The sequence below is a fragment of the Pseudophryne corroboree genome, chromosome 10 (genome assembly GCF_028390025.1).
Source record: "Pseudophryne corroboree isolate aPseCor3 chromosome 10, aPseCor3.hap2, whole genome shotgun sequence".
Lineage (NCBI taxonomy): Eukaryota > Metazoa > Chordata > Amphibia > Anura > Myobatrachidae > Pseudophryne > Pseudophryne corroboree.
The window spans coordinates 385,631,838-385,653,630 of record NC_086453.1 but is presented as its reverse complement, the minus strand read 5'-3'; the positions used below and the strand labels follow the sequence as shown (position 1 = coordinate 385,653,630).

At 53.5% G+C, this 21,793-nt stretch overlaps 1 protein-coding gene across 2 annotated transcripts in view; it reads left to right on the top strand.

Moving 5' to 3' along the window:
• The window catches only part of DRAXIN (dorsal inhibitory axon guidance protein), a 171,086-nt gene extending 168,899 nt beyond the window's left edge, over positions 1-2,187 (top strand). For both annotated transcript variants that reach the window (XM_063943877.1, XM_063943878.1), the window contains exon 7: positions 1,186-2,187. In XM_063943877.1, the coding sequence (XP_063799947.1) occupies positions 1,186-1,298 (113 nt within the window). In that variant the 3' untranslated portion in view covers positions 1,299-2,187. The remainder of the gene's footprint in view (positions 1-1,185) is intronic.
• The last annotated feature ends 19,606 nt before the right edge of the window (positions 2,188-21,793 follow it).

Sequence of the window (21,793 nt, the reverse complement as noted above, 5' to 3'; positions counted from 1 at the left end):
TGGTCACACTCGCACAGCACTGGTCACACTCACACAGAACTGGTCACATTCACACAGCACTGGTCACACTCACACACAGCACTGGTCACACTCACACACAGCACTGGTCACACTTGCACAGCACTGGTCACACTCACACACAGCACTGGTCACACTCACACACAGCACTGGTCACACTCACACACAGCACTGGTCACACTTGCACAGCACTGATCACACTTGTACAGCACTGGTCACACTTGCACAGCACTGGTTACACTCACACAGCACTGGTCACACTCACACACAGCACTGGTCACACTCACACACAGCACTGGTCACACTCACACAGCACTGATCACACTCACACACAGCACTGGTCACACTTGCACAGCACTGATCACACTTGTACAGCACTGGTCACACTTGCACAGCACTGATCACACTTGTACAGCACTGGTCACACTTGCACAGCACTGGTCACACTTGCACAGCACTGATCACACTTGTACAGCACTGGTCACACTTGCACAGCACTGGTCACACTTGTACAGCACTGGTCACACTTGTACAGCACTGGTCACACTTGCACAGCACTGATCACACTTGTACAGCACTGCTCACACTTGCACAGCACTGATCACACTTGCACAGCACTGGTCACACTCGCACAGCACTGATCACACTCGTACAGCACTGGTCACACTCGCACACAGCACTGATCACACACAGCACCGGTCACAGACACACAGCACCGGTCACACTCGCACACAGCACTAGTCACAGACACACAGTGCTGATCACACTCACACACAGCACTGGTCACAGTCACACTCGCACAGCACTGGTCTTCAGATGGCGTTACCCTATAGTATAAAATATAATAAAACAATAAATAAAGGATTGTCCTGCAGCCTTGGGGAACGACGGACTTGCCCTATAGCAGCCGATGGCCTACTAATTCTCCGATTGTGTCAGAGGGAGCCTCACCATCGCCCCTGGTGACATGCGTCCGCCGATATTCATTTCCACATTGCCAACTTGGGCAAAAAATATTTACAATGCGGATTGTGATAAATATGCCCGTTACTGGGAGGCCGTGAATGATGGCTGTTTGACCTCACACTGAATTTACTGACGGTTGTCAGACGTGCGTGGCACAATACAGTACTTGTTATGTTAATATATGCGTCTGTCATTACACAGGTCTCCGCTGCTACGCCAAATTCCACCGCCATCAAAGAGTAACCAGGAGAAAGGGTCGCTGTGTCAATCCTGAGTTCGTCAACAAAGATCAAGGATCGTTTATTTCTGTCTGACGTATTCCTCTATGTGTTGGGATAAGAAGTCGGCCGTCGTGCAGCTATGCAGCACGTGTTCTTCGTCGCTGTCACCGCGAATGACAAGGACACATTCTTTCCTTATAATTCTAGTTATTAAGACACACATGACAGGGGTCCTATTGGAGATATCTCTTCAGAACGGGATTACACTCAGTGCTCTCATCCGGGGGTTAGCGAGAATCCCATGCGCCATTCAGAAGCCGCCGGTGACGCTACACGCTTTCGCTGCATTGATGTAATGTCGCTCACACATAGATTATACTAATGGTTATTTATTGAAACTGTTAAACAATCACTAAGCGTTTCCATAGGAAGCAGCGGCGTATAGCGACACCTGCAGCTCCTGGGCGGTACTACACCTCCAATAAATAAAACGTTTACTAGTAGATTGTGACAGAGCATCTGAAAGCTGCAGGAGATGACGCAGAACACGGATTTATTATATATAAGATTACCACTATGTCTCGGCTCATGCGTCTGAATCTGCCTAAACCTGGGATTGCTGTACGCCCTGTCATTCTGCCGCTCTGATTTCTGCATTGGGCGCAGAGCTTACACTTCATTCAGGATAAGAGCATAGATAGGTATTGTACAAGGGTGGTCAGCTGCGGGGACGGATACGTATATTTTGTGAGTTAGGTATAAGGTTTTTGTAAAAGACGTGAATAATACATGCACACACACATATACATACATGCACACACATGTTGGCACAGTGGTGTTATATTTACATATGTGTAACACGTGTAGAAGGGGATAAGGGCAGACAGAAAGCCACCGGTGGTATTGCAGTTTTGCTCTGGTGCCTCATACCTCTTAATATGTGACTTTTATATGTAAATAAACGATGATTGGTTGTTTTGTCCTCTGGTCTGTTAGTATAAATAAAGCTGGCGGTCTTGCGTGTGACCTGTGACCTACTGACATGGGCGGCAGACATTTTGTGCCCTGGCACAGTATTTATGTTAATACAGAGTGACAGTTCACTTGGAGCCTGTGGTGTGATTGAGTGGAAGGCAGCCACTTTGTGGTGACTGGGAGGCGGCTATTAGCACGCACAGACATGGGTCCTCAGTGGGCGTGGTATGGGAATGTCAGGGGCGGTGACTGGGAGGAGCTAGTAGTGCACACAAATATGGCCCGCTCAGTGGGCGTAGTATGGGAGTGTCAGGGGCAGTGATTGGGGGGCGGCTAGTAGTGTGCCGCTTAGTGGGTGTAGTAAGGGGTGTCAGGGGCGGTAACTGGGAGGAACTAGTAGTGCACGCAGACATGGGCCACTCAGTGGTCATGGTATGGCAGTTCCAGGGGCAGTGACTAGGAGGCGGCTAGTAGCATGCACAGACATGGGCCGCTCAGTGGGTGTGGTATGGGAATGTCAGGGGCGGTAACTGGGAGGAACTAGTAGTGCACGCAGACATGGGCCACTCAGTGGGTGTGGTATGGCAGTTCCAGGGGCAGTGACTGGGAGGCGGCTAGTAGCATGCACAGACATGGGCCGCTCAGTGGGTGTGGTATGGGAATGTCAGGGGCGGTAACTGGGAGGAACTAGTAGTGCACGCAGACATGGGCCACTCAGTGGGTGTGGTATGGCAGTTCCAGGGGCAGTGACTGGGAGGCGGCTAGTAGCATGCACAGACATGGGCCGCTCAGTGGGTGTGGTATGGGAATGTCAGGGGTGGTGACTGGGAGAAGCTAGTAGTGCACGGAGACATGGGACACTCAGTGGGTGTGGTATGGGAGTGTCAGGAGTGGTGACTGGGAGGAGCTAGTAGTGCACACAGATATGGCCCACTCAGTGGGCGTGGTATGGGGGTGTCAGGGGAGGTAACTGGGAGGAGCTAGTAGTGTGCACAGATATGGAACGATCAGTGGGCGTGGTATGGGAGTGTCAGGGGCAGTGACTGGGAGGCGGCTAGTAGTCCCTGCATACATGGGCCGCTCAGTGGGCGTGGTATGGGAGTGTCAGGGGTGGTAACTGGGAGGAGCTAGTAGTGCACACAGATATGGAGCGATCAGTAGGCGTATTATAGGGTGTCAGGGTGTGTCGGTGCATAGCCGCAGGCATAGGAGGCCGTGGTCAGATGGAGACGCTGCAGTTTCTGTGGTGCGACTGATGACATGTGAGGTCTGTATTACAGGGTGTACCGGCGCTAATACCGGCGTCTCAGTCCTTGCACATCCGGCCGCACTGATGTACCGGGGAAGGCGTTTGTAGCAGTGGGTGTATAAGCTCACAGATGGGCGCCCGCCAACACTGCTGCAGTGACTCAGATCCCAGCCGATACCTCGTGCCTCTGCCCCGGGACCCCAGCATCTATCATTATTATCATTTATGTATTTAGCATCACAGATGTCTGCAGCTCTGTACAGAGAATAATTGTCATTGGTTTCAGCCCCTGACCCACAGGAGCTTGCACTCTATATTCCCTGACATATAAACGCACACTCATACACACTGGAACTATTTCCCCCAGAAGCCAATCACCCTAGCTGTAGTTATTAGGGGTGTGAGAGGAAACTGATTACATGGGCCCTGGCTTCTCGGAGGCGCCCAGTGGTGGCTCAGAATGGGCCCAGGATAGCTGTTACAGGGGGTGGGGAGGAGGGGACATGGGGGCAGGGGTGCACTCTGGAGGACGTCTCTCCCAATAGGTGCCGGCTGCTATGGGCGGGGCTATGTCATCTGCAGGAGGCATGGGAAGGGACTTTCTCCTAAGTGCGCATGCTCCCCACCCTAACGTCCCCGCCATCCTGTGGGTGCAGCAGCTGCTGAGGGGGACAAATGTCCTCTGTGTGGGCGCCAAAGCTGGGAAAGATACATTTTGTAGGGATGTGGCCATTCCTCCCCGGATTAACCCACACCTCTTCAGTACCGTGTCCCGTGGCTTCCCTTGGTATACATACATACATACATACATACATACATACATACATACATACATACATACATACATACATACATACATACATACATACATACATACATACATACATACATACATACATACATACATACATACATACATACATACATACATACATACATACATACATACATACATACTGGGAATAGCAACAAAATGTACTGGAAGCCGGGCAGAAGATGTAGCCATAAAACTACCTCTAAGCAGTGGTGCAGAGAGGGGGGGAGCAGGTACTATTTACCCGGGGCCCAGGCATGATAAAGAGGCCCCAAGTCCCCCACCACTCACCCTGCAGCACTTCTCCTCACACTGCTGTGTGCTGGGCTGCAGTGTGACCAGGGAGGGGCTTAAAGTACTATTTATGTCTGGGGGAGGGGGTTCCACCTCCCATGGTTAGGCCACACCCCCTGAAAAGTACCTGGGCCCAGCCAGGCCTCTAAGGCACAGGTTCTCAAACTCAGTCCTCAGGACCCCACACAGTGCATGTTTTGCAGGTCTCCTCACAAAATCGCAAGTGAAATAATTAGCTCCACCTGTGGACCTTTTAAAATGTGTCAGTGAGCAATTAATACACCTGTGCACCTGCTGGGTTACCTGCAAAACATGCACTGTGTGGGGTCCTGAGGACCAAGTTCGAGAACCTATGCTCTAAGGTGATCCATACAAGTCCAGATAGGCCTGTGTCAGGTTCAGGGGACCCAGGAGTGCGGCCGGCGTGGGACCAGCAGGATGCCACAAGAGGCTTCAATTATTCTGGTCATTTGCTAAAATTCAATTTGTCCATCTCATCATCACACAGATCTCGGGAGATGCCGGTGACAGCGCTGCAAGTGTGCACCACATACACAGAAAGCCTCCATACAGTATACATACGCTATATGTGTGTCTATATACACACACACACTTTCTATATGTCACCAGGTACATCTGTAACTATACGGACATGTACATTTATAGTGGCCTAGCTCAGCCAGACAGTAACTCTTATCTGTAAATGTGACAGGAATGGGAGTGATCCGCTGACCTCAGGACAGTGGGGAGGTATGTCAGTGTCTTCATATAAAGCTGTCCTCTTGTATGTCACTCCTTGTATCTCCTCCTAACACTGGTCTATGCTGCAACGTGTTCATGTCTCAATCATAACAGCAGTTTGGCAGATAAATGAGCGCTGCCGCGTGTCGTAAGACACCAACAGACACTGCAGTAATGCAACAGTGAGGACGTGCTGAGTGGCACTGGTGTACTGAACAAAAGCTGCTTTCTTACACCAAGCCGGGCTAGGCCATCACATGACTTCTTACATTACACCAAGGTCATGTGCATGTATCATGGGCATCAAACAGGTTTCTCCTGAAGGTGGGAGGCCATGTTTTCCTGCCATCAATGTTCTTTCCTCTGCTGGTGGGAGGCCATGTTTTCCTGCCATCAATGTTCTTTCCCCTGATGGTAGGAGGCCATGTTTTCCTGCCATCAATGTTCTTTTCCCTGTTGGTGAGAGGCCATGTTTCCTGTCATCAATGTTATTTTCCTTGTTGGTGAGAGGCCATGTTTCCTGCCATCAATGTTCTTTCCCCTGCTGGTGGGAGGACATGTTTTTCTGCCATCAATGTTCTTTCTCCTGATGGTGGGAGGCCATGTTTTCCTGCCATCAATGTTCTTTCCTCTGCTGGTGGGAGGACATGTTTTCCTGCCATCAATGTTCTTTCCCCTGCTGGTGGGAGGACATGTTTTCTTGCCATCAATGTTCTTTCTCCTGCTGGTGAGAGGCCATGTTTAACTGCCATCAATGTTCTTTCTCCTGCTGGTGAGAGGCCATGTTTTCCTGCCATCAATGTTCTTTCCCCTGCTGGTGGGAGGACATGTTTTCCTGCCATCAATGTTCTTTCTCCTGCTGGTGAGAGGCCATGTTTAACTGCCATCAATGTTCTTTCTCCTGCTGGTGAGAGGCCATGTTTTCCTGCCAACAATGTTCTTTCCCCTGCTGGTGGGAGGACATGTTTTTCTGCCATCAATGTTCTTTCTCCTGATGGTGGGAGGCCATGTTTTCCTGCCATCAATGTTCTTTCTCCTGCTGGTGAGAGGCCATGTTTTCCTGCCATCAATGTTCTTTATCCTGATGGTGAGAGGCCATGTTTCCTGCCATCAATGTTCTTTCCCCTGCTGGTGAGAGGCCATGTTTTCCTGCCATCAATGTTCTTTCCCCTGCTGGTGGGAGGCCATGTTTTCATGCCATCAGTGTTCTTTCTCCTGCTGGTGGGAGGCCATGTTTTCATGCCATCAGTGTTCTTTCTCCTGATGGTGGGAGGCCATGTTTTCATGACATCAGTGTTCTTTCTCCTGCTGGTGGGAGGCCATGTTTTCATGCCATCAGTGTTCTTTCTCCTGCTGGTGGGAGGCCATGTTTTCATGCCATCAGTGTTCTTTCTCCTGCTGGTGGGAGGCCATGTTTTCATGCCATCAGTGTTCTTTCTCCTGCTGGTGGGAGGCCATGTTTTCATGCCATCAGTGTTCTTTCTCCTGTTGGTGAGAGGCCATGTTTTCCTGCCATCAATGTTCTTTTCCCTGTTGGTGAGAGGCCATGTTTCCTGCCATCAATGTTCTCTCCCCTGCTGGTGGGAGGCCATGTTTTCTTTCTATCAATGTTCTTTCCCCTGCTGGTGGGAGGCCATGTATTCCTGCCATCAATGTTCTTTTCCCTATTGGTGAGAGGCCATGTTTCCTGCCATCAATGTTCTTTCGCCTGTTGGTGAGAGGCCATGTTTCCTGCCATCAATGTTCTTTTCCCTGCTGGTGGGAGGCCATGTTTTCATGCCATCAGTGTTCTTTCTCCTGATGGTGGGAGGCCATGTTTTCATGCCATCAGTGTTCTTTCTCCTGCTGGAAGGAGGCCATGTTTTCATGCCATCAGTGTTCTTTCTCCTGATGGTGGGAGGCCATGTTTTCCTGCCATCAATGTTTTCTGCTCATGTTTTTAAGAAAATACTGCTGCCAAAAGCAATTAATGGAAACACTTTTCTGTGCTGGACAAACAAAGCTGGTGGTTTCATGGAAAACTATAGGGCCTGATTCCCAGTTGTACGGTATTGCGCAGCGGGAGGAAGGTACAGGGAAGCGGCAATTCCGTACAGCTAATATGCTACTGCAGTAGGAGGGGTCTGGTGTAAATAGACACCTCCTACCAGCATCTGGAGACGCACCAGCGGATCGCTCTGCGGCAGGCTTGGACTGGCCCACACGGGTACAGGGGAATCCACAGGTGGGCCCCACTGCCTGGGGCCCCACCTCCTGCTCTAAGGATCAGGTTCCAGACTGTGCACTTGAATTATACATTGTACATATGTTACTTTATACTGGACTATGGTGCATTCTCTACAGTGCATTGCTGTTATTAATCTGAAACATTATCATGCATGCAGCAGCTGAATTACTGTATATATTTATGAAGCCGCCCAGACGTTGCACTCTCTAATGGTTAGTCAAACCAATGAGATGTCAGGCCACACCCCCTCTGTGGACTGGCCACACCCCTAAACATGGGCCTTTCCTATTGCATTCCCCCGGTGGGCCCTACATGCCCCAGTCCGACACTGCTCTGCGGGACCATCGGTCATCTGGGCAACCTTAGTCTTACTTAGGATGGCCCTCTAAGATCTGCAGCCGACGCTGACCTTGCCACTCCCACAAAATGGAGTTTTGTAGAATGGACCCGGTCACTGTCCCCTGGCCCACCACCATACACCCTCAGCATGTCAATCAGGCTGGGGCTTAGGGGGCTCCTGTACCCGTTCAGTACATGCGCAGTTCCCCCACCCCCTTCAGGCTAACGTACAAGTATACTCCCCCCTCTCCCCTACCCCTTAACCCTCCCGTCCCACAGCCTAACCTACCCCCAGTGGTGCCTGACCTTAACCTACCTACCGGAGGTGCCTAAACCTAATCCACCCATTCCTTAGTGTCTAAATCTAACACCTCCCCCCCCCCCCCGGTGGTGCCAAATCCTCCCCCCTCCCCTCCTAGCAGCCTAACCCTACCACTTCCCCTGACATGATGCGTGGAAATAGCGTAGTAGGAGGGAAAGGCTGCAGCGATAACCCGTCAATCTGTGGTGGTCATTCTGAGTTGATCGCTAGCTGCATTCGGTCGCTGTGCAGTGATGAGGCAAAAAAAAGGCACTTCTGCGCTTGCGTATGCGGTGCAATGCGCACGTGTGACGTACTTTCACAATGGCCGATGTAGTTTCACACAAGGTCTAGCGAAGCTTTTCAGTCGCAGTGCTGGCCGCAGAGTGATTGACATGAAGTGGGCGTTTCTGGGTGTCAACTGACGGTTTTCAGGGAGTGTTCGGAAAAACGCAGGCATGCCAGGAAAAACGCAGGCGTGTCTGGGCGAACGCAGGGCGTGTTTGTGATGTCAAAACAGGAACTGAACAGTCTGAAGTGATTGCAAGCGCTGAGTAGGGTTTGAGCTACTCTAAAACTGCACAAAAAAACTTTGCCGCCGCTCTGCGATCCTTTCGTTCGCACTTCTGCTAAGATAAGATACACTCCCAGTGGGAGTTGGCATAGCGCTTGCACGGCTGCTAAACATTGCTAGCGAGCGATCAACTCGTAATGACCCCCTGTGAGCATAGTCTAATCGCCACACATGTATAGCGTTGGGCGAGCATAGTAACGACTGGACAATAGCAGAACGGGTATCCGGGCCTCTGCGCTCTGCAGCCTCTTACATCAAGTCCGAGAGTAAAGGGAAGAATTAGCTATAAGCCCTTCACCCGTCCACACACGAGGCCTTAGAGCCTGGGAAACAATATCCCCCACCAGAAACACATTTACACCTCATGTGGCCCCAGGCAAGATTCCTGTTTGGGGGGCCCCCTCCCTCAAACAATCCAGAGCCCTATAGGTTGGCCCCGCCTTACCCCCTCCATTAACTAATCTAAGTGGGTGATTTCTCAAGCTGTGGATTGTAGAAAAGCGTCACGCTATGTAACCACACCCTGTCTGGAAGTAGCCCCGCCCTGTTTTACAGCATTTCCAGAATGTACCAAGACCCGGACGCCGGGTTTACGATGCGGAGGGTAACACCAGCAAACGCTGGCCTTACCTTATACAAGCCTATGGGCTTCTTTCTGCATCGGTGCCGTCATAGGGATCTGAACGGATCCCTCTGAGCTTCCCCTGCGGCCGCTGTGTCACTCTGCGCATACGCAGATGGTCTCCTGGGTCATAAACCCAGAGGTCCAGGGTCCATCTCAGCTGCTGTGCTGGCACCTGGTGAATGTGGTAATTGCGCTCGGTAGCACGGACGCCAGCCCGCTGTAATCTCACTGATGTGTGGGTTATTTCCTTACCAAATAAATGATGAGTTTGTGAATCTTGTCCAAGCGTTGAGTCCCTGTTAGATGTCACCCATCCATGTGACATCACTGTGACGTATTAATACCTGTGGGACCCACGGTCACATCCCCCCCCCCTCCCCTCACCTTGCCTTGTATCAGCAGCGGATGGCTTCTGAAGATGGCGCCTGCTTAGACAGTGCCGCAGTCTACTATTCTGCTCCAGTGTCATCTCTCAGAATAGATGACATAAAAGATGGAGGGGGGGGACATACTGCTCCGGGGGAGGGTGTGCTTTGGTGGGCGGAACTTGGCTTCGGTGCACCCATTACAGACAGGCCAGTAATATCTACACCTGCAGTAGAGAGCAGTAATTACACTACATTCTGCTGTGCTGCGGTCACTTACAGAGTGCAGAATGGCCACGTGTAACGAGACTGGTTCCGCCGCAGGTATATACATGTGGCGCCTGCTGATTGGCTGTTCCCTGCGCTGTGACTGTCCGGGATTTCCCATGGCCGTTCCCATTCACTGAAAGTTTGATGGAAAGGGAAGAATCTGAGGAAGAATTTACCAGCGGACAAATGAGCGTATTTGCGGAGCGCGCCCGGAGCGCTTGTATTGGCGGCAGGGTTTATGTCATCACTTTCCCCTCACACACCACACAATGGCCTGGTTCAGCAGAGTCTGTGTGAGGGTACAGCACGAGGTCTCCTGTATGTGCTGCGTACATGTCTTCCCTCAGGACACGTCTCATAATCCTCTATTATTCACTGACCCCGCCAGCTGCCGGCGAGCCGCTAAGCTCACAGTTACTGTAAGGGAGAGGGCCTAACATACACCCGATGGTGGAAGATGCCGCACTGCGCCACCATTGTCCATTTACACAAGACACCTCCTGCGGCATTCGCAAATTATCGCACTGCCGGTATATACTAAGTGGCATCGGCTGTGTAATAACATCCATTACAGAATCAGACCCAAACCTCACAACCTCTTTATACCTCTTCCCCACCTAGGTCCCGGGTCTGACCCCAGATTTGGAACACAGGCCCTCATTCTGAGTTGTTCACTTGCTGCTAATTTTAGCAGAATTGCTAATAGGCTAAAATCCGTCAGTTCTGCGCATGCGTATGTACAGCAGGGCGCACGCGCTAAGCAATTTTACACAAAACTATGCTATTTTACTCACGGCGAACAAAGCTTTTCAGTCGCACTGCTGATCGTAGTGTGATTGACAGGAAGTGGGCGTTTCTGGGTGGTAACTGAGCGTTTTCCGGGAGTGTGCTAAAAACCGCAGGTGTGCCAGGTAAAAACGCAGGAGTGGCTGGGGAAACGGGGGAGTGGCTGGCTGAACGCAGGGCGTGTTTGTGACGTCAAACCAGGAACTAAACAGACTGAGCTGATCGCAGTGTAGGAGTAGGTCTGGAGCTACTCATAGGGGGTCATTCCGAGTTGTTCGCTCGTTATTTTTTTCTCGCAACGGAGCGATTAGTCGCTAATGCGCATGCGCAATGTCCGCAGTGCGACTGCGCCAAGTAATACCCCTTTTACACTCGCAGAAAAATCCCGGGATATTGCACGTGAACGCGCATCATCCCGGGATTCTTCTCAGTGTAAATGGGTACAGGGACAATTTCCCGGGACGAGCATCCCGGGATTTCATCCCAGGTCAAAAGCAGGGTTGGTCCCGGGACCGTCCCGGGAAGCTGGGTAGTGTGAAAGGGTCCGTCCCGGGATTCACTATCCCGGGACTGTTAAAAGGACTCGGATTGGAGCTTTCTTGGGCTCAGAAAAGCTGATGTCATCTTTTCTGAGCCCAAGGCCATTTCTAATGACATACTAATGCATTTGCAGGGATATCCCGGGATCAGTGTAAATGGGGCTGTCCCGGGTCGATCCGAGGTCTTAATGCAGTGTGAAAGGGGTCAGTCCCGGGAATGCATCCCGGGAGTGACCCGGGAGTGCGAGTGTAAAAGTGGTATAAATTTGCTATGCAGTTAGGTAATTTACTCACGGCATTACAAGGTTTTTTCATCGTTCTGGTGATCGTAATGCGATTGACAGGAAGTGGGTGTTTCTGGGCGGAAACTGGACGTTTTATGGGAGTGTGTGAAAAAACGCTACCGTTTCTGGGAAAAAACGCGGGAGTGGCCGGAGAAACGGGGGGAGTGTCTGGGCGAACGCTGGGTGTGTTTGTGACGTCAAACCAGGAACGACAAGCACTGAACTGATCGCAGATGCCGAGTAAGTGTGGAGCTACTCAGAAACTGCTAAGAAGTGTCTATTCGCAATTCTGCTAATCTTTCGTTCGCAATTTTGATAAGCTAAGAGTCACTCCCAGTAGGCAGCGGCTTAGCGTGTGCAATGCTGCTAAAAGCAGCTAGCGAGCGAACAACTCGGAATGAGGGCCATAAACTGCAAGGAAATTGCTTTCGTTAGCATAGCAGAATTGCTAAGATACGCTCCCAGTGGGTGGCGGCTTTGTGTTTGCATTTCTGCTAAAAGTAGCTAGCGAGCGAACAGCTCAAGATGAGGGCCACAGTTCCAAACCAAGAAGGTGATTCTGAGTTGTTCGCTCGCTAGCTGATTTTAGCAGCATTGCACACGCTAGGCCGCCGCCCTCTGGGAGTGTATCTTAGCTTAGCAGAATTGCGAATGAAAGATTAGCAGAATTGCGAATAGAAAATTCTTAGCAGTTTCTGAGTAGCTCCAGATTTACTCCTACACTGCGATCACCTCAGGCCGTTTCGTTCCTGGTTTGACGTCACAAACACGCCCTGCGTTCGGACAGCCACTCCCCCGTTTCTCCAGAGACTCCCGCGTTTTATCCTGGCACGCCTGCATTTTTCCGCACACTCCCAGAAAACGTCCAGTTTCCGCCCAGAAACACCCACTTCCTGTCAATCACACTCCGATCACTTCAACGATGAAAATTCTTCGTTCTGGCGTAAATCTACTAAGTTTTGAGCTAAAATACTTAGCGCATGCGCACTGCGTACCATGCGCATTTTCGAATTAATCGCTCCGTTGCGAAAATCGGCAACGAGCGATCAATGCGGAATGACCCGCCAAGTCAGACCCAGGACTGGTGCCTTTCCACCACAGCTCTGACCCGGATTATTCCCAAGTTTGGAGCCGTTTACACTGCACACGGGAGTCTCAGCTGCAGTAACATACTTCGGCTTTGCCCCTGATGTCACTGGCCCCGCCCCCAGAGTATGTCATCGCTGCAGGAAACAGCCAGTAGCGTGGTGGAGCTGCTCGGTCAGCCCTGGTCTCTGCGTGGCCGGCATTTGCCTGATGGGTAGCCCGGCCCGAGTTTTTGTTGTTTAGAAACCCAAAGCTTAGTTACTCTGCGGCTTCTTGCACTGGGTTATGGTGGGGGGGTCGACACGTCGCACTAGGTTATGGTGGAGGGTCACCACGTCGCACTGCGTTATGGCGGGAGGTTGCCACGTCACACTGGGTTATGGTGGGGGGTCGCCACGTCGCACTGCGTTATGGAGGGGGGTCGCCACGTCACACTGGGTTATGTTGGTGGGTCGCCACGTCGCACTAAGTCATGTTGGAGGGTCGCCACGTCGCACTGGGTTATGTTGGTGGGTCGCCACGTCGCACTGGGTTATGGCGGAGGGTCGCCACGTCGCACTGGGTTATGGCGGAGGGTCGCCACGTCGCACTGGGTTATGGCGGAGGGTCGCCACGTCGCACTGGGTTATGGCCGGAGGGTCGCCACGTCGCACTGGGTTATGGCGGGAGGGTCGCCACGTCGCACTGGGTTATGGCGGGAGGGTCGCCACGTCGCACTGGGTTATGGCGGGAGGGTCGCCACGTCGCACTGGGTTATGGCGGGAGGGTCGCCACGTCGCACTGGGTTATGGCGGGAGGGTCGCCACGTCGCACTGGGTTATGGCGGGAGGGTCGCCACGTCGCACTGGGTTATGGCGGGAGGGTCGCCACGTCGCACTGGGTTATGGCGGGAGGGTCGCCACGTCGCACTGGGTTATGGCGGGAGGGTCGCCACGTCGCACTGGGTTATGGCGGGAGGGTCGCCACGTCGCACTGGGTTATGGCGGGAGGGTCGCCACGTCGCACTGGGTTATGGCGGGAGGGTCGCCACGTCGCACTGGGTTATGGCGGGAGGGTCGCCACGTCGCACTGGGTTATGTTGGAGGGTCGCTACGTCGCACTGGGTTATGTTGGGGGGTCGCCACGTCGCACTGGGTTATGGTGGGGGGTTGCCACGTCACACTGCGTTATGGTGGGGAGGTCGCAACGTTGCAATAAGTTATGGTGGGGGGGTCGCCATGTCGCATTGGGTTATGGTGGAGGGTCGCCACGTTGCACTGGGTTATGGTGGGGGTTCGCCACGTCGCACTGGGTTATGGTGGAGGGTCGCCACATCGCACTGGGTTATGGTGGGGGGGGGTCGCCAAGTCGCACTGGGTTATGGTGGGGGGTCGCCACGTCGCACTGGGTTATGGTGGAGGGTCGCCACGTTGCACTGGGTTATGGTGGAGGGTCGCCACGTTGCACTGGGTTATGGTGGAGGGTCGCCAAGTCGCACTGGGTTATGGTGGGGGATCGCCACGTCGCACTGAGTTATGGTGGAGGGTCGCCACGTCGCACTGAGTTATGGTGGAGGGTCGCCACGTCGCACTGAGTTATGGTGGAGGGTCGCCACGTCGCACTGGGTTATAGAATTTGTCGGCAGATAAGAACCACTTGGCCCATCTAGTCTGCCCCTTTTTTTTTTTTTTTAATTATTTTTTATCTCTAACCTTATGGTTATGGTGGGGGTTCGCCACGTTGCACTGGGTTATGTTGGAGGGTCGCCAAGTCGCACTGGGTTATAGCGGGGGGTCACCACGTCGCACTGGGTTATAGCGGGGGGTCGCCACGTCGCACTGGGTTATAGCGGGGGGTCGCCACGTCGCACTGGGTTATGGTGGAGGGTCGCCACGTCGCACTGGGTTATGGTGGAGGGTCGCCACGTCGCACTGGGTTATGGTGGAGGGTCGCACTGGGTTATGGTGGAGGGTCGCCACATTGCACTGGGTTATGGTGGGGGTTCGCCACGTCGCACTGGGTTATGTTGAAGGGTCGCCAAGTCGCACTGGGTTATAGTGGGGGGTCGCCACGTCGCACTGGGTTATGGTGGGGGATCGCCACGTCGCACTGGGTTATGGCGGGGGCGTCGCCACGTCGCACTGGGTTATGGCGGGGGATCGCCACGTCGCACTGGGTTATGGTGGAGGGTCGCCACGTCGCACTGGGTTATGGTGGAGGGTCGCCACGTCGCACTGGGTTATGGCGGAGGGTCGCCACGTCGCACTGGGTTATGGCGGAGGGTCGCCACGTCGCACTGGGTTATGGCGGAGGGTCGCCACGTCACACTGGGTTATGGTGGGGGGGTCGCCACGTCGCACTGGGTTATGGTGGGGGTCGCCATGTCGCACTGGGGCTGACCAGTCAATCTAAGGGCCCCCTGTACAGGAGAAAGTAGATTGTTATGTACACATTCTATTACAGTAGATCCCATTCATGCTGAACATATTGCCACACACCCAGGTATCATAATGACTTACTGTAGGGCCATAAGGAGTGGCCTGTAACCGCTGACAAGGTACCTGGATATTATACGTAGCAAATCACAGGGGGCAGAAGCCATGGTTTGGTGCTAGTCAAGAGAGGGCAGGGGCTAACAAGTGGTAGATATTGGTAAGTATGGGCGGGGTGGGAGTATAAGGGAGGTCAGGGTATAAGCCAGGTATATTGGTAACTATGGTCAGGGGAAGTGGGTAAGGGGGGGTCAGGGGATATTGGAAACTATGGATGGGGGCCATAAGGAAGGTCAGGGAGTAACAAGCTGGATATATTGGTAACTATGGGAGGTCAGGGGGTAACAAGTCATATAGATTGGTAACTATGGGTGGGGGCGGATGATCAGGGGAGAGGGTAAGGGGGGTCAGGGGGTAACAAGTCAAATATATTGGTAACTATGGGCTGGGTGGGAGTATATGGGAGCTCAGAGGGGAACTATGGGTGGGAGGTTATAGGAGGGGTCAGGGGGTAACGATGGGCGGGGTTATAGAGGGGGTTAGGGAAAAACTATCGGCAGGGGGTATAAGGGGGTCAGGGGGTAACTATGGGTGGGCGGTTATAGGAGGGGTCAGGGGGTAGCTATTGGCAGGGGGTATGGGGTGGTGCGAGGGAAACTGTGCAGAGGAGTATAGGAAGGTCAGTATGGGTGTGGAGGGGTCAGGGTGTAACTTTTGGCGGGTGGGGGGGGTATAGTGGGTCAAAGGGAAACTATGTACAGAGGAGTATAGGGGGTTTACTATGGGTGTGGGGGAGTCAGGGGGTAACTGTTGGCAGGGGCGGTATGGATGGGGTTAGAGGGAAACTATGTACAGAGAAATATAGGGGGGTCACTATGGGTGTGGGGGGTCAGGGGGTAACTATGGGCGGGCGGTATGGGGGGGTAGGGGGTAACTGTCACAACTGAGGGCCTGAGCTGACGGGAGGCAGCCTCAGTTGTAGGGGCTGAGGTGTAAAGGAACCTGGGAGGTTGTATCAGACCCCTAGACATGTAAGTAACATGTAGAAGAATTGCCCAAAGGCGTGACCACGACAACCAAAGTAAAAGTCAATGATGTTTATTATGACAACTCCGTAACACAGCAGCAGTAAAAGAAAACATAAAAATCAGCAGAGGATAAATACAGTTCCTGGGTTCTACAGGGTGGCAAGGGCCACAGGGCTCTGGTAGTGTGAGATAGTTCTTATAATCTTCTAGTTGGAAAGTCCTTACCAGGCCCGACTGTAGCAATGGAGATAGCCCAGGATCGTACCAGCTGGTGTTCCAGGAAAAGCTGGGCTGCTGTGGATAAAACGGCTGCTGTGGGTACTGGCTGGAACCAGACTGATGTTAGCACGGAGTGGATACTGGCTGGAACCAGTTAAATAATAAATGTAGCTTGAGAGTGATGAAATAATAATACCGGTGATAAATGGTAATCTGTAGAAAAGGGTACCGGCACTTTAAGAAGAGCTGATCTCTGCTGGAAGCTGATTGCTGTAAGCAGGTGGATCTGTAGCTGGAAGCAGATGAATCCAAATGGATAGGAGAGTCAGGCTACACCGCAGGTGGAATGCTGGTGCAGGTCTCTTTAGTGGAGGTTTGGAGACAGGAACTGGAACCTGGAAAACAACCACAGGAGAGAGACAAACAGGAACTAGGTTTGACAACCAAAGCACTGACGCCTTCCTTGCTCAGGCACAGATTACTTATACCTGCAGCAAGGAAGGGATTGGCTAGGCAATTATGCAGATTTACAATGGTAACAACAGATTGGTGGAAATGAACAGGTGACAGAATCCAAGATGGCTGCGCCCATGCAGACACTTGGAGGGAAGTTTGGTTTGTAATCCATGTGGGAATTAAAACAGTAATGGCGGCGCCGGCCACAGGAGACGCCAGACTGATAAGTGCACACTTAACCACGCGGGCACAGCGGAGGCCGCGGCTGACGTAATCACCACTCTGACACTCTGCATGCAGAAACTCAGGAACAGCGGCGGAGGCCGCGGGAGACGCCATTCCGGATGTTACAGGCGTTGCGGTGACCGCGTCTCAGAGTGACAGGAGAGGAGGCAGGAATGTGGACATCAGTATGACAGATGGGATCCGGTCCTGGAACGCTGAACCAGCCTTAGAAGGCATCTGATGGGTAAGTAATGGCGTCCAGATACCCGGATCGTGACAGTAACTATTGGCAGAGGGGGTATATGGTGGGTCAGAGGGAAACTATGTACAGAGAAGTATAGGGGGTCACTATGGGTGTGGGGGGGTCAGGGCGTAACTATTGGGGGGGTATAGGGGGTCAAAGGGAAACTATGTACAGAGGAGTATAGGGGGTCACTATGGATGTGGGGAGTCAGGGGGTAACTATAGGTGGGGTATGGGGCGTGTCAGGGGGTAACTATGGCCGGGTGGGGTATGTGGGGGACGTCAGAGGGTAACTATGGGCGGGTGGAGGTATAGAGGGGGTTAGAGGGTAACTATGGGCAGGTGGGGGTATAGGGGGGGTTAGAGGGTAACTATGGGCGGGTGGGGTATGTGGGGGACGTCAGAGGGTAACTATGGGTGGGTGGAGGAATAGGGGAGGTCAGAGGGTAACTATGGGCGTGAGGGGTATGTGGGGGATGTCAGAGGGTAACTATGGGCGGGTGGGGGTATAGGGGGGTTAGAGGGTAACTATGGGCGGGTGGGGGTATAGGGGGAGTTAGAGGGTAACTATGGACGGATGGGGTATGTGGGGGATGTCAGAGGGTAACTATGGGTGGGTGGGGGTATAGGGGGGTTAGAGGGTAACTATGGGCGGGTGGGGGTATAGGGGGAGTTAGAGGGTAACTATGGGCGGATGGGGTATGTGGGGGACGTCAGAGGGTAACTATGGGCGGGTGGAGGTATAGAGGGGGTTAGAGGGTAATTATTGGGCAGGTGGGGTATAGAGGGGGTTAGAGGGTAACTATGGGTGGGAGGGGGTATAGAGGGGGTTAGAGGGTAACTATGGACAAGAGGGGTATAGGGGGGGTTAGAGGGTAACTATGGGCGGGTGGGGTATGTGGGGGACGTCAGAGGGTAACTATGGGCGGGTGGGGATATAGAGGGGGATAGAGGGTAACTATGGGCGGGTGGGGTATGTGGGGGACGTCAGAGGGTAACTATGGGTGGGTGGGGGAATAGGGGAGGTTAGAGGGTAACTATGGGCGTGAGGGGTATGTGGGGGATGTCAGAGGGTAACTATGGGCGGGTGGGGGTATAGGGGGGTTAGAGGGTAACTATGGGCGGGTGGGGGTATAGGGGGAGTTAGAGGGTAACTATGGGCGGATGGGGTATGTGGGGGATGTCAGAGGGTAACTATGGGTGGGTGGGGGTATAGGGGGGGTTAGAGGGTAACTATGGGCGGGTGGGGGTATAGGGGGAGTTAGAGGGTAACTATGGGCGGATGGGGTATGTGGGGGACGTCAGAGGGTAACTATGGGCGGGTGGAGGTATAGAGGGGGTTAGAGGGTAATTATTGGGCAGGTGGGGTATAGAGGGGGTTAGAGGGTAACTATGGGTGGGAGGGGGTATAGAGGGGGTTAGAGGGTAACTATGGACAAGAGGGGTATAGGGGGGGTTAGAGGGTAACTATGGGCGGGTGGGGTATGTGGGGGACGTCAGAGGGTAACTATGGGCGGGTGGGGATATAGAGGGGGATAGAGGGTAACTATGGGCGGGTGGGGTATGTGGGGGACGTCAGAGGGTAACTATGGGTGGGTGGGGGTATAGGGGAGGTTAGAGGGTAACTATGGGCGTGAGGGGTATGTGGGGGATGTCAGAGGGTAACTATGGGTGGGTGGGGGTATAGGGGGGGTTAGAGGGTAACTATGGGCGGGTGGGGGTATAGGGGGAGTTAGAGGGTAACTATGGGCGGATGGGGTATGTGGGGGATGTCAGAGGGTAACTATGGGTGGGTGGGGGTATAGGGGGGGTTAGAGGGTAACTATGGGTGGGTGGGGGTATAGGGGGAGTTAGAGGGTAACTATGGGCGGGTGGGGGTATAGGGGGAGTTAGAGGGTAACTATGGGCGGATGGGGTATGTGGGGGACGTCAGAGGGTAACTATGGGCGGGTGGGGGTATAGAGGGGGTTAGAGGGTAATTATTGGGCAGGTGGGGTATAGAGGGGGTTAGAGGGTAACTATGGGTGGGAGGGGGTATAGAGGGGGTTAGAGGGTAACTATGGATGGGAGGGGTATAGGGGGGGTTAGAGGGTAAATATGGGCGGGTGGGGTATGTGGGGGACGTCAGAGGGTAACTATGGGCGGGTGGGGATATAGAGGAGGATAGAGGGTAACTATGGGCGGGTGGGGTATGTGGGGAACGTCAGAGGGTAACTATGGGCGAGTGGGGGTATAGAGGGGGTTAGAGGGTAACTATGGGCGGGTGGGGGTATAGAGGGGGTTAGAGGGTAACTATGGGCAGGTGGGGTATAGAGGGGGTTAGAGGGTAACTATGGGCAGGTGGGGTATAGAGGGGGTTAGAGGGTAACTATGGGCAGGTGGGGTATAGAGGGGGTTAGAGGGTAACTATGGGCAGGTGGGGTATAGAGGGGGTTAGAGGGTAACTATGGGCGGGTGGGGTATAGAGGGGGTTAGAGGGTAACTATGGGCGGGTGGGGTATAGAGGGGGTTAGAGGGTAACTATGGGCAGGTGGGGTATAGAGGGGGTTAGAGGGTAACTATGGGCGGGTGGGGTATAGAGGGGGTTAGAGGGTAACTATGGGCAGGTGGGGTATAGAGGGGGTTAGAGGGTAACTATGGGCGGGTGGGGTATAGAGGGGGTTAGAGGGTAACTATGGGCGGGTGGGGTATAGAGGGGGTTAGAGGGTAACTATGGGCGGGTGGGGTATAGAGGGGGTTAGAGGGTAACTTTGGGCGGGTGGGGTATAGAGGGGGTTAGAGGGTAACTATGGGCGGGTGGGGTATAGAGGGGGTTAGAGGGTAACTATGGGTGGGTGGGGTATAGAGGGGGTTAGAGGGTAACTATGGGCGGGTGGGGTATAGAGGGGGTTAGAGGGTAACTATGGGCAGGTGGGGTATAGAGGGGGTTAGAGGGTAACTATGGGCAGGTGGGGTATAGAGGGGGTTAGAGGGTAACTATGGGCAGGTGGGGTATAGAGGGGGTTAGATGGTAACTATGGGCGGGTGGGGTATAGAGGGGGTTAGAGGGTAACTATGGGCGGGTGGGGTATAGAGGGGGTTAGAGGGTAACTATGGGCGGGTGGGGATATAGAGGGGGATAGAGGGTAACTATGGGCGGGTGGGGTATGTGGGGGACGTCAGAGGGTAACTATGGGTGGGTGGGGGTATAGGGGAGGCTAGAGGGTAACTATGGGCGTGAGGGGTATGTGGGGGATGTCAGAGGGTAACTATGGGTGGGTGGGGGTATAGGGGGGGTTAGAGGGTAACTATGGGCGGGTGGGGGTATAGGGGGAGTTAGAGGGTAACTATGGGCGGATAGGGTATGTGGGGGATGTCAGAGGGTAACTATGGGTGGGTGGGGGTATAGGGGGGGTTAGAGGGTAACTATGGGCGGGTGGGGGTATAGGGGGAGTTAGAGGGTAACTATGGGCGGGTGGGGGTATAGGGGGAGTTAGAGGGTAACTATGGGCGGATGGGGTATGTGGGGGACGTCAGAGGGTAACTATGGGCGGGTGGGGGTATAGAGGGGGTTAGAGGGTAATTATTGGGCAGGTGGGGTATAGAGGGGGTTAGAGGGTAACTATGGGTGGGAGGGGGTATAGAGGGGGTTAGATGGTAACTATGGATGGGAGGGGTATAGGGGGGGTTAGAGGGTAAATATGGGTGGGTGGGGTATGTGGGGGACGTCAGAGGGTAACTATGGGCGGGTGGGGATATAGAGGGGGATAGAGGGTAACTATGGGCGGGTGGGGTATGTGGGGAACGTCAGAGGGTAACTATGGGCGAGTGGGGGTATAGAGGGGGTTAGAGGGTAACTATGGGCGGGTGGGGGTATAGAGGGGGTTAGAGGGTAACTATGGGCAGGTGGGGTATAGAGGGGGTTAGAGGGTAACTATGGGCAGGTGGGGTATAGAGGGGGTTAGAGGGTAACTATGGGCAGGTGGGGTATAGAGGGGGTTAGAGGGTAACTATGGGCGGGTGGGGTATAGAGGGGGTTAGAGGGTAACTATGGGCGGGTGGGGTATAGAGGGGGTTAGAGGGTAACTATGGGCAGGTGGGGTATAGAGGGGGTTAGAGGGTAACTATGGGCGGGTGGGGTATAGAGGGGGTTAGAGGGTAACTATGGGCAGGTGGGGTATAGAGGGGGTTAGAGGGTAACTATGGGCGGGTGGGGTATAGAGGGGGTTAGAGGGTAACTATGGGCGGGTGGGGTATAGAGGGGGTTAGAGGGTAACTATGGGCGGGTGGGGTATAGAGGGGGTTAGAGGGTAACTTTGGGCGGGTGGGGTATAGAGGGGGTTAGAGGGTAACTATGGGCGGGTGGGGTATAGAGGGGGTTAGAGGGTAACTATGGGTGGGTGGGGTATAGAGGGGGTTAGAGGGTAACTATGGGCGGGTGGGGTATAGAGGGGGTTAGAGGGTAACTAACTATGGGCAGGTGGGGTATAGAGGGGGT